The 15014-nt window shown below is 37.0% G+C and overlaps 1 protein-coding gene across 1 annotated transcript in view; it reads right to left on the reverse strand.

Annotated features, from left to right (window-relative positions):
* Positions 1-15014, reverse strand: part of KIFAP3 (kinesin associated protein 3) — a 73652-nt gene that overhangs the window by 32822 nt on the left and 25816 nt on the right. Inside the window, exons 11-17 of the mRNA XM_076339744.1 lie at positions 10813-10913; positions 6251-6359; positions 4798-4910; positions 3686-3851; positions 3356-3481; positions 2861-2959; positions 1274-1359 (exon numbers count right to left, since the gene is read on the reverse strand). Of these exons, the coding sequence (XP_076195859.1) occupies positions 1274-1359; positions 2861-2959; positions 3356-3481; positions 3686-3851; positions 4798-4910; positions 6251-6359; positions 10813-10913 (800 nt within the window). The remainder of the gene's footprint in view (positions 1-1273; positions 1360-2860; positions 2960-3355; positions 3482-3685; positions 3852-4797; positions 4911-6250; positions 6360-10812; positions 10914-15014) is intronic.

Here is a 15014-nt window from a genome sequence, read left to right on the forward strand (position 1 = left end):
TAGTCGAAATCTTGCTCTTAATGAGTGTCAGCGGCAGCTCTTAATGTGGAGCACGATTTTCATTCCATAGGTCCATGAAGCAAAAACAGAGCCAGATAAAAAGAGTTCCAACACAGAAAATGATATAACATTTTACTTCTTTTTTTTAGATGAATATTAAATTAGAAGGCATTACGAGTAAGTATAACAGAAAAAGACAAAATAGACTATAGAATTGTGCAGCGTAAGTTAGGTCTTACACTATATTAAACCTTTCAGAGAACAAGCTGCAATATGCGTAATTCAACTAAAGAAGAAACTAAGTAGATGATAGGAAAAGCATTAAGGTAGTCAAAGACACTACTCTTGACTCATAGTTAAGTTCTCTTTGGCTTTAAGATTTAATTTCACGATAGCTACTCTACATCCAAAAGGATGTACAGTCTGTACAATCCTAAGACACTACGAAATGCTGAAATTTCTTTTTGTCAATAGAAGTCAATCCAATTAAACAGACCAGGAGGAATTTTAACAATGAAATGCAACTTTTAAGTGGAATCAGTTTCACAATGTCTTTACTTCAATGAAGAACACCATAGAAAATATTAATGCTTCTATAGTCGAGGATCCCCAGAAGCAGATTATACATGCTATAAGAGCTGATAAAGCAATAGCACTTCATAATTTAGTATTCTTTTTTCCAAATTAGCAGTTTAATACAAAACAACTGTCCCAAAAGTGTATTGTGATCAATGGATAGTTGGACAAACTAAGTCATGTAGCTAAAGGAAACCTATCTAAGAGTTGAAGACAATACTAAAAAGTTCAATATTATACTGACTGTTTCCCCAGCAGAAAACAACCAGCTTTAGGACCACCACCCACATTTTCTTTTTGAAACAAATATTGGCATCAGGTGATGTAGAAAAACCTGAATAAAAGCTGCTGGGTAACAAGAGCCATTTGTTTGGAGAATTAAGAAATAATAAAAGCTTAACATACTTATGTGATGTGATTAATTTATTTAAGTATAAAAGCACTCTTTAAGAGTGTCTGTAGTGTAAAGCTAACTGGTATGAATTTTCAAAGTATATATGCGCTTTTTGGAAGTTTGGTACACAGCCTAGATTAATGATTGTCATTGTCTCATGAAAATTCACCTTTTACTTATGAGATTAGAAAGTTACACATGAAAAATATTCTCAATTTGCAAGTTGTTGCTACTTAGTTATTTTACAATTATCTCACGTAAAGAGGTTCTTGAAGGACAGATGATAAAAAAGATCACACCTACCGCTATAATATCCAGAGTGTTGTCACAAACTTTGCGAATCTCAGCATTTTTATCATGCATCAGGTCTATAAGATATGCTGGAGCCTCTGGAAAGAAACTGTTAAGGATAAAAGCTGTATTTTTTTTCACAGCCCTGGGATCTTCCGACTGCAAATTTCATTACGAAACATAGTCAGGAATTTTCTAACACACGTGTTAAGTTCAGCAGCCTTCCCCCAACCACTTTTTTTTTTTAAAATCACATTTTAAGATACCCAAATATTCTTCAAAATTGCTGAAGAAAAGTTACATGCTCCTTACAAAGAAAATACATTCTGATCTGTTACAGGAAATCCATGCACCTAATATTTGAGTCCAAAAGGCATAGATTCTGTGGAATGGTTTAATCTTTTGAGACTGTTACTTTTGTAATCTTTAGGGACTTTCCTTATTTTAAAAAAAGGTTTCCAATGTATATGTCTCAAAAATATTGAAGATAATGTTATTTCCACAATAGGTTAACACTAGTCTCGTTCAAATTGAATGAGAAAAGCGTTGTTCAAATGTTGGTGCTTTATAATTACAGATATAGAAAGATGCAATTTTTTTTTTTTAATTTTTTTTTTTTTTTTTTTTTAAAGATAGCCACCTAGGAGTCCAAGCAGGAGACAAAGAACAACATCCCGAATGGTTTCTTGGATATTCCACAGAGCTCAAAGGAAAAAGGACATTAAGAAGTAGACCTTGTATTGTTAGCAAAGTAATCACTAATCTGCTATCCCTACAAGGGCCCTATTCAACCTATTCTTTATGTTTCAATAAAATTTAACGTTCAGTTAAGGCTCACAAAGACAGCTAATGTCTCCTTCCACAGTTTTCATATCATCTGAATAAGTTCAACATCAGCAGTGATTGAAAGAACAATTAGTAAAGACTGAATAAGTGTTATAGGTACCATACAAAAAAATTTGGATAGATCCATGACACGAGGAAACTGAAAAACAGATTCAGTCATCAACAGACAGGCAAAAAAAGGAGAAAGAGGAAAGCCAGGAACAGAAATCAAAGTCTCCATAGCAGGAAGAAGTTGGGAGACTTATGCTAAACATAAAATTCAAAGAACAATTAGGTGGACAAAAAATACAGAGCAGGCATTATTTATGTTGTCTAGACTGATATAAGAAAGAATGCCATTAAAGTATTTTAATGCACATAACTTCAGACTATGCAATATATATGCATAATGGTGCAGTGCAAGAAGTTTGTCTATGCTATATGTAAGTTTTTCTATGGACTATGATTTTGACTATGATTTGCAAAACAAATTCACACAGCAATTTAGATGGGATAGGAACTACTGGGTCATCTGGTCCAGTGAACCCCCTCCTACCACCCTCCCTGTTTCAAAGCAAACTAACTTTTAATCTCTACTATTAATCTTGCAGTCCCTCTATATACACTGCTTGGATTTTTTATTCAGCTGAAATAAACCATTTACAAAGAAACCTCTGAGATCAGGAGGTTTATGCAAGAGAAATATAGCCCAAACATCAGTGATGGTAAATTAAGTGCTGTGATTCTAGATGTTTAATCTTTAAAAAAAGATACGGGTTTCCTTGATAATGACATCTCTGGTGGCTTGGTGGAAGACCATCTGATAAAATACATAGATGATCTGGCAGACAAACTCATCATCTTCCTGCTGAGCTGCAAGGAAAAACACACCCACAACTTCAGATCTCACAACTAGACGCTCTTGATGCTTAGAGAAAGCCCAGCTCTTACATGTCAGCTAGACAATTCAACGGTATGCATGAGATTTCGTCTCCTGACAACACAAAATGAGTGTTTTCTTCCCTGCTACAGTCAAGTAGAAAGGCCACAGATTGCAGCAGGAGTTGTGGAGGTGTGGGAAAAATCAAATCTATTACACCCCTAGCCAGTATCTCTCTCTCAGTAACGGAGTAATTGCTCCTCCTTTCATATACAAAACACCTACCCCTGCCTTGCAAGAGAAAATGAATGGTGCATTCAGTTACAGCACAGCTACGTCAACTAAACTTCTCTGAAAAAATAGACATGAAGTCAAACATGGCAATATACCATTTAGAAGCTCAATGAGCGCAGGAATGATTCCAGATTTAGCCAGCAGAGCAGCACAAGAGTCATCCATAGAAACTGTTCCAATCATTATCACCACTTCTAAAACAAGGTCATCTTCTGCAGAACCTGGTAAATCAGAAGGCAGAAAGTATTACCTCTTAGAAATTCTTGGCAGTTGTATATTTATCTGTAGATATGATCTGTTCTACAGTGTTGTGTTTCCCCAAACAATCACAAATCATAAAGATAAACAGGCTCTACTCTGAAAGAGCACTCTAAGTATTCTTCAAGAGACTCTACTTTGAAAGACTAACCAAACTTTGTACAGACCTGGTTTTAGTTTATCCTTGAGGTATGGAACCAGTTTGTACTCTTTCAGTACAAGTTCCCAGTCCAGATCTGGTAAGGTCAAATTTGCAAGTGTTCCCAGGCATTCAATCACAAATTCCTCCTCTTCATCATTTGATATTTGAGCTGCTAAATCACCAACATAATCCTAAAGAAAATACAGCAACAAACATTACAGGTTCTGGGGTTCTTCAGAACTCACAACTTGGTCAAATCAAAACTAGTTCTCAAAGAATGCTAAGGAGACCTTTCTCCTGAAATGAGGGCTAATAAGGCAGTTTCAATTTCAGTTGAAGAATGACCCAAGAAAACATTTCAGCATTCTTCCTCTCCATCCTTTCACTTTCAAGAGATGTAGATAGTTTGTTCAGATGGTCCAAAAGTAGCTACTACACACACAGTTTGAGAAAGCTGTTAGAAAATAAAGGAAAGATGACAGCGAACATCATACCACATTAGTGACAGTAATGGAGTCCTCTTCCTGAAGAGTTTGAGAAATAACTACAAGGTTTTCACAGGACATTAACAGGGCCATCATGGATTCTACTTACTAATTCCATACTGCTTTAAGACAATTTGATATTCAATCTTCATTTTAACAGTACGCTCAAAATTTCCACAATTAGGATGTTGTGTTCCCCCCCCTTCTTTTGAAAGGGCAGCTTTACATGGTTAACTGAATATTAAGTATTCCAAGTTTTAGAATATCTACTTATACAAACCACTTGGCAGAGTGAAAAAAAAAAAACAACCCACTTTATTTTGCCCTCTAGCTCTAAAAGCGGAGATTTACGATAACTTAATTGTTATGATGTGCACTCCAGCAGTTGGGTTTTTTTTGTTTGCTTGTTTTTGTTTGTTTCGGAACAGGGACCTACTGGATACAGCTTAAGACCTGTTTTCCCTGTAGTGAGGGATCCAAACCCTGATCTACCAACTGAGATTGCCTTATAAAACAAGACATAAATTAACTCATAACAGCCAAGAAAACTTAAACTGGACACCCTGTAAAGACAAAACACAGCAGCTCTCTAAAGCCAGTCTTTTCCAGTAGGAAGAATTAGAGACCACATTAGGTAATAGATAGTACTTACAATAAACAGGCTTTTAGTTGGCCCATCATGCTGTGAAATATTCCTAATCATCTTCATTAACAATGGGTCCTTAAATTTCAAAGCCCGCTTCATTAACATTTTCAAACCATTTCCTGAAAAGAAACAAACACTTCGGAAATCCTCCAAATAAAAAAAATGAGGAAAGTACTGGCCGATCAAAAAAAGCCAACACCACACACAAAAAAACCACACCTTCAACTTTTAAAAGTTGAAAAGGAAAAAGTGAAGAATCCAGACAGGAACTATTTCTTTTTCCAAGTTTAAGTTCAAAAGACAAGACCTGCTCTGTATAAATTCTATAGCTTCTCTAAAACAACTACTATGACCATATGTACTGGTGGGACACTTAAAGTCAGATAAATAACTAAATGCTAAAGGTGTGCTTAGTTATTTTTTCAGACCAAGAAAGGTTCTAGATCTGAACTATTACCCTATCATCAGTGCAGTTAGTGGAGATGCAGCACAGCTGTTGGCACTAGCTCAGAGACTTCTCTCCCCACTCCACAGAATAAATAGGTTGTCATGGTTTTACAAGATTATTTACCAGTCATGTAGACCACTATGTGGGAATACACATAACAGACATACACAGATTTGAAGTACCTGATTGCACAGGGTAAGTCCCACTGTTACCATTATGTTTCCACATTATCACCTTGCCTATCTAATAAGTGCTACTAGCTTGAATTTAATTGCTACCTTTAATATAAAATTGTATCTCCCTGCTCCCCCTTCTACGGAGCCATGCAGACAATTTTGAAGTGGAATTGCTGGCCATAGAATCCATTGATTGCAATTGTCCCTTCTGAAGTTTAGCAATTTATTACAGTAGTTCATAGTGAAAATTTTGAGCACAAGTGAAAATTAGAGCTACTTAATAATAATGTTCCACTTGAAACTGCTAGTATGAAAGTAATGAAACTTGAAAAGCAATCTAGAGAGCATGAAATGCAGAACGCATCTATACCAAGTAACAAAATACTAGAACCCAAAAGATGCTCAATTTGAAAAAAAATTAATGGAAAGATGCAACTAAATGACATTACTGTGCTATTAATTTGGTACTGGCAGGTGAAACACTGGTTAGCCAAAGATGGATTTTAGGCACCAGGTAGAACAAAATCTCAATCTCTCCATACAGTCATAGTTTCCCAGAGTAGTGTCATCAGTGTGTTTTACAGAACTACATGCACATGAGAGATGTGGGTATATGTGGCTGCTCAGTGTCACTCTTGCCACCAAGACCAATTTTGGGGAGGATGTGGCCATTTGCTTGCAAACATTACCCAAACAGGTGCATTTTACTTTTTAAAAATACATATATAAATGTATAAATAACTCAAATATACATAATTTATATATGTAAGTATATAAAAAATATGTAAACAGTGTTGTCATCTCCAAGAAAAGAGTAAAATTTCAGTATGCTTACCTTCACAGACAAGCTGTACATTTCTTTTGTTAGCAGCAAGGTTAATACAGAAAGAAATAAGTTCCAGGTCAACTCGTTCATCAGGACATTCAAAAAGCATCTTCATTAACTGCCAAGAAACACAAACACACTTAAGTCATTAATCTTTCCAAAGCATTAGAAGAGGAATGTTATGATGTCAACTACAGTAGCTTTTTTTTTTAATTAATATTCAGCATTTCTACAGGCACAGTAGTTAAAAAGGTCAAGGGCACAAGATGTATGGTTCCATTATTTGGGGATAACAATGCTTATAAAGTGCCAAAAACGGCAGTCATTCATCACCTTAAAGTAACTTGGGTTAGTTACATTTTATTGCTACCACTGAATTTTTTATTTTTCCTGTTTTTTAAACTTGTGAATGGATAAATTTGTTTTGAAAGTTTAGGTAGATTTAATATAGAAAAAAACCAATTTAGTTCCACAGAAAGTTGGATTAATACCTGGTTGTTTAATAAAATTATGACTCTGTAAACAGATACTTAATTGCAGAATAATTCTACTACTATTTTGCTTTGAGATTACTCTGTTGATAGGTAAATTAGCTGTGGTGTATCTGCAACAATGTGCTTTATCTTTGTAGCTTCCATTGCTAGAGCTGAACACTGAACACTGCCATATACCAAAGACTTCTTAGTACTAGTCCTATTCTTTTGGTAACGGGACAGAACAACCTGGGTTAACATAAGTAGACAATCGCCTATAACGCTGTTCCAACTCTTCAGCGTCAGTGAATTCCCAGATGATTCCTTAGGCAAATAACCTATGGATTGCCATCATTTTATGCACCTGGTGCCTGTATTGTCCATTACATCACAGGCTATCTAGTCTCATTTTGTTCAATACAAACATTTTAAGTGGCATATTAAATATATGAACATGACTCAAATACATCCATTTCTTTTTCTCTGTTTCTAACCATGGCAGACAAGTTGCATGGCTTCCTCATTGACAGGCTGCAGGACATCATTCTATTTGCTCCTAAAACGTGCTCAGCTCATAAGACACATCAAGATTATAATGCAAAGCAGCGTGATGACAAGACTGAGATTACTGGAAGTAGAAACAACTGAACCTAAAGACAAGCAGGACGTAAGATACAAAAAATGTACCTCTGTGTCAAAAAGAGGTGGGGGGAGAAGAAATCAACAACTAATCACTAAATATTTGTGTGCTTGCCCCCTGGTGGAAAGACAGTTTGTAATGCATTAAACACTAGAGAAAGTAGGTAAACAATCCATTTGGGGGGGGGGGACACAGAAGGAACAATAGGATTGCAGGAATTTCACTCCAAAGTATTTTACTACAGCAACTCTGTATGTTTATCTATTACCAGATAGCAGGCTGTCATTCCAAATGGACCCCAAATAACAAAAACTCAACATATTTAGGTTACAACATAGTTATTAATCTATTTTTCTGGGACTTTCATGCACTAATTTAAAAGCTATCACTGACTTCTTCCTCCCTTTCTTAAAAAGGTAGAATCAGGTTTCCCTAGGTTGTTTTAAGAACTTATAAAATCCCTAGTTTATTAAAACCGTAAGCCCGACAGTCACATAAGAGCGAATTAACCAGAGAAGAAAGTTGCCACTTAACAAGTAGAACATGAGCATTCAGAAATCACCCCCTGCAATTCTTATGTTACAAAACCTTTAAAAACAGATTTTTAAAACCCTTCAAATAATTTGAAGGGAAACATTCTCATTACTTACACAATACAAAATCTGTGGAAATTAGATGTTTAACAAGATGGGATTACACTGTTAATTACTGAACTACTTCTCTATAAAAAGAAAAAAATATATCCAGTTTCAATTAAAGCCGTTCAAATTTTAAAATAATAGTTTCGTACAAGCTCCATGTTTCCCATTATGTCTTCATTTAATTTGATTGCTTCTTGTGCCACTTCAAAAGGAAGAGTAATTGCTGCCAAATAGGAAATATTAAAATTAAATTTGTTCTGCTTTTACTATGTCCATTGTCATCTTTTACTGATTTAACAGGAAGGCAGTAAAAAGACTGCAGCATGTGCAATGAAGAGGCAGTAGTGTTCAATCAGACAAGTCCCATATTGAGTATCAGATACCACAGACCAGGACTGAAATCACTGTGTCTAGACTCTCTGGCACCTGCCTTCACTTATTTACCAGTGACCAGAGGCCAACCCCCACAGCTCTCCATTCACATACACCTCTGTCCAACCCCCTCCCCAAGCCCAGCTCAAACATCTTTGAATGATTATGCCAGAACTGCATGCCTCAGGAATCTCTCCTGACCGGCTACTCCCTAACTCTGCTGTTTGAAGTGATGCTCTGGTTTCTGAACTTCAGCAGATAATGGCGGACAGGAGCAAAGGGTGCTGTCAAGAGAGGACGTTTACCAGCATTAAGCTGAAAAGAAGCTTATAGATCAAAGAGGGGCCAAACAGGACAACCATGGTGGAAAACATGTGGGTAGCTGCGGAGAACTTGCACACTGCTCTGTGGTAAAATATTAAATATCACCATGACATCACTGCCTAACCATGCCCTTTGATTGGCCAGGTTATTACCAATAAAGGCTTTTATAAGCATCTGGATGGCATTTGCACCTATTTAAACAAAACACGCATTGCTGAGGTCTAAACAAGAATGAACTGTTAATACTCACTTTTAACTGTTACTAGAATAGCACCCACTAACTCCTACAATCCACAAGGATGTTTACCTGGGACAGCACGCGCAAGCCCTTGTCAAGCACTTCGCCTGTTCCAAATGACAACAGGGGATGGATTTTCCAATAACTTTCTACAACAGCTAAACATTCATTATTGAGTATTTGCCAGTTTAGATGTACATCTTTTCTCAAAAGAAAACAAACCCACAGAAGGGCATGTGCTACTATTGAAAAGAGAATTTGGTTTTCTAGGGTAGAATCAGATGTCAGGGACTCCTTTTAAAAAGGTCATTTTCTTCTCCTGATGCCTTATCCACTTCCCATGTTTTCTGCCACCTCCGTCTTCTTTAATAACTGTCTTAATTTTGAACATTCATTAATAAAATTCAAGCTCTGATCGTCCAGCTTGTCCTTTTTGAACAGTTGGCAGATGTGATCTGTGAATAATTATATCAACCACTGAAGCATCAATAGCCATAGGTATCCTTCGAATTCTGTAGTTATAGCCAAAGTCCAATGAAGGCAGCAGACTTGTTTCCTGCTCTGTTAGTCTTTGGATACAGCTCTGGAAGCACTACTTTGAGCAGTCACTGCCTATCAGAACAGTGATGTTCACCAAAGCTCAGAGTATGATATCACTGAAGTTTCCACAGCCCCTTACATTTGGCACTGGAGATCTAAGACCCATGCCAAGATTCCCTGAAAGCACGTCATAAGCGAGCCCTGAAACACAGTGCATGAATTCTGCTTTGGCCAGTAACTGCTCAGAACAAAGCAGGTCCCTTATATCATGCAAATGCTTTAACGTATACTTGCTTCTTGTGGCAGAAAAGGCAGTCAGCAGGATGTTTACAAGACCATTTTGTAACATGTACTAGTTATTCCCACCAGTTCTCCCCTCTCTCTTCTCCAAAATCCTCCTGTATTTGGAAAAACATCACCATTTTTGTCATGAGACAATGACTAGAGACATTCTGAAAACTTTCCATGGCAACTTCCCATTCTGGATGTATTTGATGTTAAAAACATGTTTGGCAGGAAAGAAGATACCGCGGTGCAATTCTGAAAAAGCTACCGGCAAGCTTTTACACTTATGCAACACAGGCTTTCTCAACTCCAGCCTCATCAGGACTGAGAAAAAGATCAGTAAGAGAGGATTTGGTACTTGTTAACAAACAAACAAACAACAAAGCACACAAAAAACACACACACAAAACCCAAAACAAATCCCCAAAACCCATGATATTGTGTCTGTGCTTGGATCAAAGACTATGACTGGAGACAAGAAGTCATGCAACAAACTGTAGCCTGAAAGATCGGTGAAGAGCCTTCCATAGTCTTCAAGTCCCCCCTGTTGTGCATGCCTGCAGTTGGAAAAGGAATTGTCACGTAGCAACGTAACACTGCTTGGCTAGTTTCCAGTTCATATCCTGTAACATCGGAGACATTGAAATTTTGATACCCAATGGGATCAGAAAAGAATGTCTTCTAAAACAGTAAAGGAAATACTTTCCACGAGGTTCCCCAAGGACCTGCTGTGCTCAAGCTTTAATCTCTTTCAAGCATTCCCGATCTTCTCTAGAAATGTATCAGGTCACCTGTATTTTTACCAATTCATTGATGCAGCTCAAGTGTTAGCAGCACTGACAGAGAACGTGTCACCTATCCTTTTTCTGGGGACCATTAAAAGACAGCAAGAACACTCAGACTGCCCAATGAGTGGGTGGTTCACTACCGACTCAGCAGCATTGTGGTGGTTCCCACTTTCACCTGTGGGTGTCAGTGCGTGCTCTGCTATGAGTGAGGAAAAGACGAGCACAGGGAAAGATGCATCTTACCACCTCATCAGATATAAAAGCACATACCTGTGGTATACAGTCAGTGTATGCAAACATTGATTTAAAGCGATCATCCATGCTTATGTGATACAGAATACACATTGCTACTTGTTTGTAGTTTTCATTTGCTAGAAGGAGAAAAAAATCCGTATTAATAGAAGCCTGGTATTTTAAGTACTGTAAACATTTAAAGGGGGAAAACAAAAAGCACAAAAATCCTAACAGAGGGAAAATTTAAATTAGAAATGCAACATTAATGAAAGGGTCTCACCTGGCCTACCCAAATGAACAATGTATTTGTGCAAAGAGGGAACAAAGGCAACATTAACTACTCCCCTTCTCTCCAGCACCTCAAAACATTTCCTTAACCCCACTTTGCAAGAAATATATTTTGTGAAAGGAACACTTAACAATGACAGGCCCTCCAGGGAAAGCCTTCATCAGTTTCCAGCTAGGAAATTAAGTATCAAATGTAATGCCAAATTAGCCGTAGATAGTCCTGTTGAAACAACAAGCTTGTCTCCAAATGAAATTATAAAGAATGCAGCAATGCCAGAGAGAAAAATAACAACTACCACCAAAAAGTGTTGTAGAAGGAATTCAGTGCCTTTCAAGTAAGTCACACACTGATTGTTTTATTAGCCTAGATGATATTATCATCCTGTGGGTGCCTTTTGTGTTTGGTACATTTCAAAGACAACAATAGTATATTTTCACATTAATGCTTACACCAAAGAGAGAAAGATTCTCAAGAAAAATTGGAGCAGTTAAATACTTCACGGCCTACTCACATTAACTGAAAGGTTCTATAAAACCAACTTTGACAAATGTACAAGTTTTTTCTTAAGAACACAGACATGTTTGATCCTGACTCACTGCCAAAGTCTGTGCTGAGCATTCTCTTGAGCTCTCCTCTAGCTCTACATTAGCAGGATAGTGGCTATATATGGGATAAAACACTCATCTGAATGTTTATATTAGTTAGACCAGGATGCAATAAGATCATCAACTCAGAATATATTCACTGTTCTTACACAACTGATCAGAAATATCCTACCTTCTACTTCTATTTAAGCTAAGTTAGAATATATCTGTTTAACATTTTGGCAAAGCATCGAGACCTCAAACAGCAACCAACACAGTTAAATTTTTCTTCTGCATACATCATTGGGAGCTGGAATTTCCCTTAAGCAGCAAGGATATGATGCCTTTATCCTGACAACGCAAATTCGTGCTTTTTTTCAAAATTGAATTACCAAAAGAGACCCACGAAACCCTTCTGGCAGTTGCCATACAACAGTGAAGTATTCTTTCCCATGCCAAGCCTAGAAACACAGCTGACCTTTCAGATCCTTCTGGATTCTTACCTGTTTGAAAAAAAACAAGTTGTATCACAGCCCTCCATGCACTTAACAGCTGGACAAAGGATAATGGCCAACTTTGAAAGCTACTCTGACTATTAAAATAAAAGCACAGACAGTACTATAGTTGCTAAAGCATACCCATTCTGTTTTAAGCAAACAAAATGAAGTGTTTATTACCTTCCATGCTTCTCTTGTGACTGGTCATCCTACCTACATGTTCACTTGTAGCGACACTGTAAATCCAACAGTTACATGAAAAAAAAAAACTTGCCATACATACAGCTAAAGGCTGCTGCTAAGCAAATATAAAAATTTAAAGAGTAAGTTATGCCCTGAAATTTCATGGGGCTAGGAAAAAAAAAAAAAGCTGTTTACACTGCTCTTACCACTTCTTTCCATGCCTCCATTTAAGACTCAAACATCAAGACTCAAATTTAAGACTTAAATTACAATTACACTTTGCTGGATAATGCAGGAAACAGTATGTGAAGTAAAAGACAAACCAGTATAAAAGGGAGGAAAGTTGGCTCCCCAGAACAGTAACAGGAAAAACAAACTAGAGTGAAGTTGGACCAGACCTTCAGTGGGTATGAACTGGAAGGCAGTCCACAAGAATGGTGCTACTTTCTATCTGCTTAACCTCCGTCCTTCATGATTTTTTTTCATCCTTATTTTTGCAAAGCTTCATTTGTGCCAAGAGAAAGCATCAGTTAAGATAAAGCCTTACACTTGGTAGCAATAGTAGTTTATTTCCTGGTATTTGGCAATACTGGTAGCTTATTTTCAAATAAAATAGCCTACTGTAGCAGCAAAGGCCTTCTGTTTTTTGAGAAAAAAACTCTTTGCATAATTTTCTCTCCCCTTTTTTCAAAGGTCCAGTCTGTCACAATAACCTTTCTAATGCCTTAAGAACACCTTGGGTATCACTGCTGAATGACAGCACTGCCTTGGTTTCTAAACTGCCAAAAATAATAAAAAATACCTAGATACTCAACTTAAAGTGTGAAGAATATCTAGGATTCAAATAAATTTATTTTCTCTGAATGAACTCTTAATGAGTTGGCTCTTAATGATTAGCACTTAAATCATTCTCCCAAAGTATGTTCCATAAGGCAGATTTCATGACACACCAAAGGCAAAGACAGCTATAGTTTCAAAAAGAAGAGTTGAATTTAAATTTCTTCTTGCTCTGCAGTTACCTGACCCATTTTCCCTGAATTCCCCTGTCCTACTGTCAACACAGGGAACAGAGAGGGGTTTAGAGCATTTAACTCACAGGCTCAGCATGGAAATATTTTTCAATTGTGAATAAATGGAAAAAAACCCCTGAATTCTACTAACCTGGAGATGAAAGTAAACTACAGAACTGAAGTTAAAAGAAAACAGTGTGCAGCTAAAACAGCTTTAAAGTATTTAATGGTGTATGTATTTTAAGTTTCATTTCATTTTAATTTTGCAGAAAAAACAGAATCTCAGGCTGATCTCTGGAAGTTTCACTGGCCCACTTTCCCTATGGAAGCACTTTGGTGGAGGAAAAGCAGAACCTCCTGACTTTTTTCAGTTCTCATGCAGAACAGTGGCAACTCATGATCCAAAGAATCAAACGCTTCAGGAAAATCAAGAGGAGGTGGTTGTTTCTAAGCACAGCCAGCATGATTTAATGCAATTGTTAATCTCACACTCAATTAGGAAGCATACAGCCTATTGGAAAGTTGACCAGAAACAGTGAATAACTAGCTTGTCTAAGATTAGGAAGAGAACAGATTCAACAGCTACAGCGTTTTAAACACCAAGCATCATCTTGCAGGCTGAAGATTGTATAAAAGGATAAGAAGTGACAGACTGAAAAATCCACCAACGGGCCAATTGCCATCCTTTTACTTAGGGACTTCACTCCCAAAAACATAAACTGGCAGCTATTGACTATTACTTGAATATGCCAGTACCAAGATTACTTTTTTTTAATATAATTATTTTATACTCATCTGAATGCTAATGAATAAAGCCCTAAATCATTGTTTAGAGACTTGGCTGTAAAAAATTCAAACCCTGCCCAGTACCTGGCTGGAGAACAGCTTTCCAAAGCATGGAAGTGATACCTTTTCTGCTATTTTTGACCACTACTGAAGGCCACACATGAAAAAGCAGACACTGCAAGAAAGACTTCCTTATGACTTGGTACAGTAGGCATCAATTATTGCTCTAACTAGAAAAAGCAAGAGAAAGAAGAGACAAAACAATTCTCTGCCAAACGTGTTCATAAAAATCACCAAAGTTTTGGTGGGGTGCCAGAAAGTTGTGGCCTACAAACGCTGGTAGTTTTGAGCATCAAACTTTTTATGACTGAAGGTGGAATAGCCAAATGGCCTAAAGCAGTAAGGGCAGCCTGGAAAATAATGGCCTAGTCATTATGGATTCTTCTGGTATTTATGGCAATAAAACATGAATCATAATGAACTCATTGGATATTAAATGTAGGGGTCACGAGTACTTTGATAGGATTTCCACAAGAATTTACCATTAATTAACCAAATAATTATTTGAAAGTGTTACTGAATTATCCTTAGTTCTTACACAGCCATGCCAGAGAAATTGGTCATTCCCAGCCGAGTGTAGTTAATGCCTTAACAAACCGGTCATTAACTGCAGTTACTGATTTTGTGGGAATTATTGTGTTATAAAATACACTCAACAGTTTATAGAAACAATACTTAGATTTTTTTTTTTGCAGCTGTAGTTCAGCTGGAGCAGCTGGGATGGAAAAATATCAGGTCCCTCGGGCTGTTTTCACAACTAGTTTTCTGCAAATTAGAGAGGGAAATAAATACATGATGGGTTCTGTGTTCAAAATGGCTTCAGATTTTT

Source organism: Aptenodytes patagonicus, chromosome 5, assembly GCF_965638725.1.
Source record: "Aptenodytes patagonicus chromosome 5, bAptPat1.pri.cur, whole genome shotgun sequence".
In the NCBI taxonomy this organism is placed as follows: domain Eukaryota; kingdom Metazoa; phylum Chordata; class Aves; order Sphenisciformes; family Spheniscidae; genus Aptenodytes; species Aptenodytes patagonicus.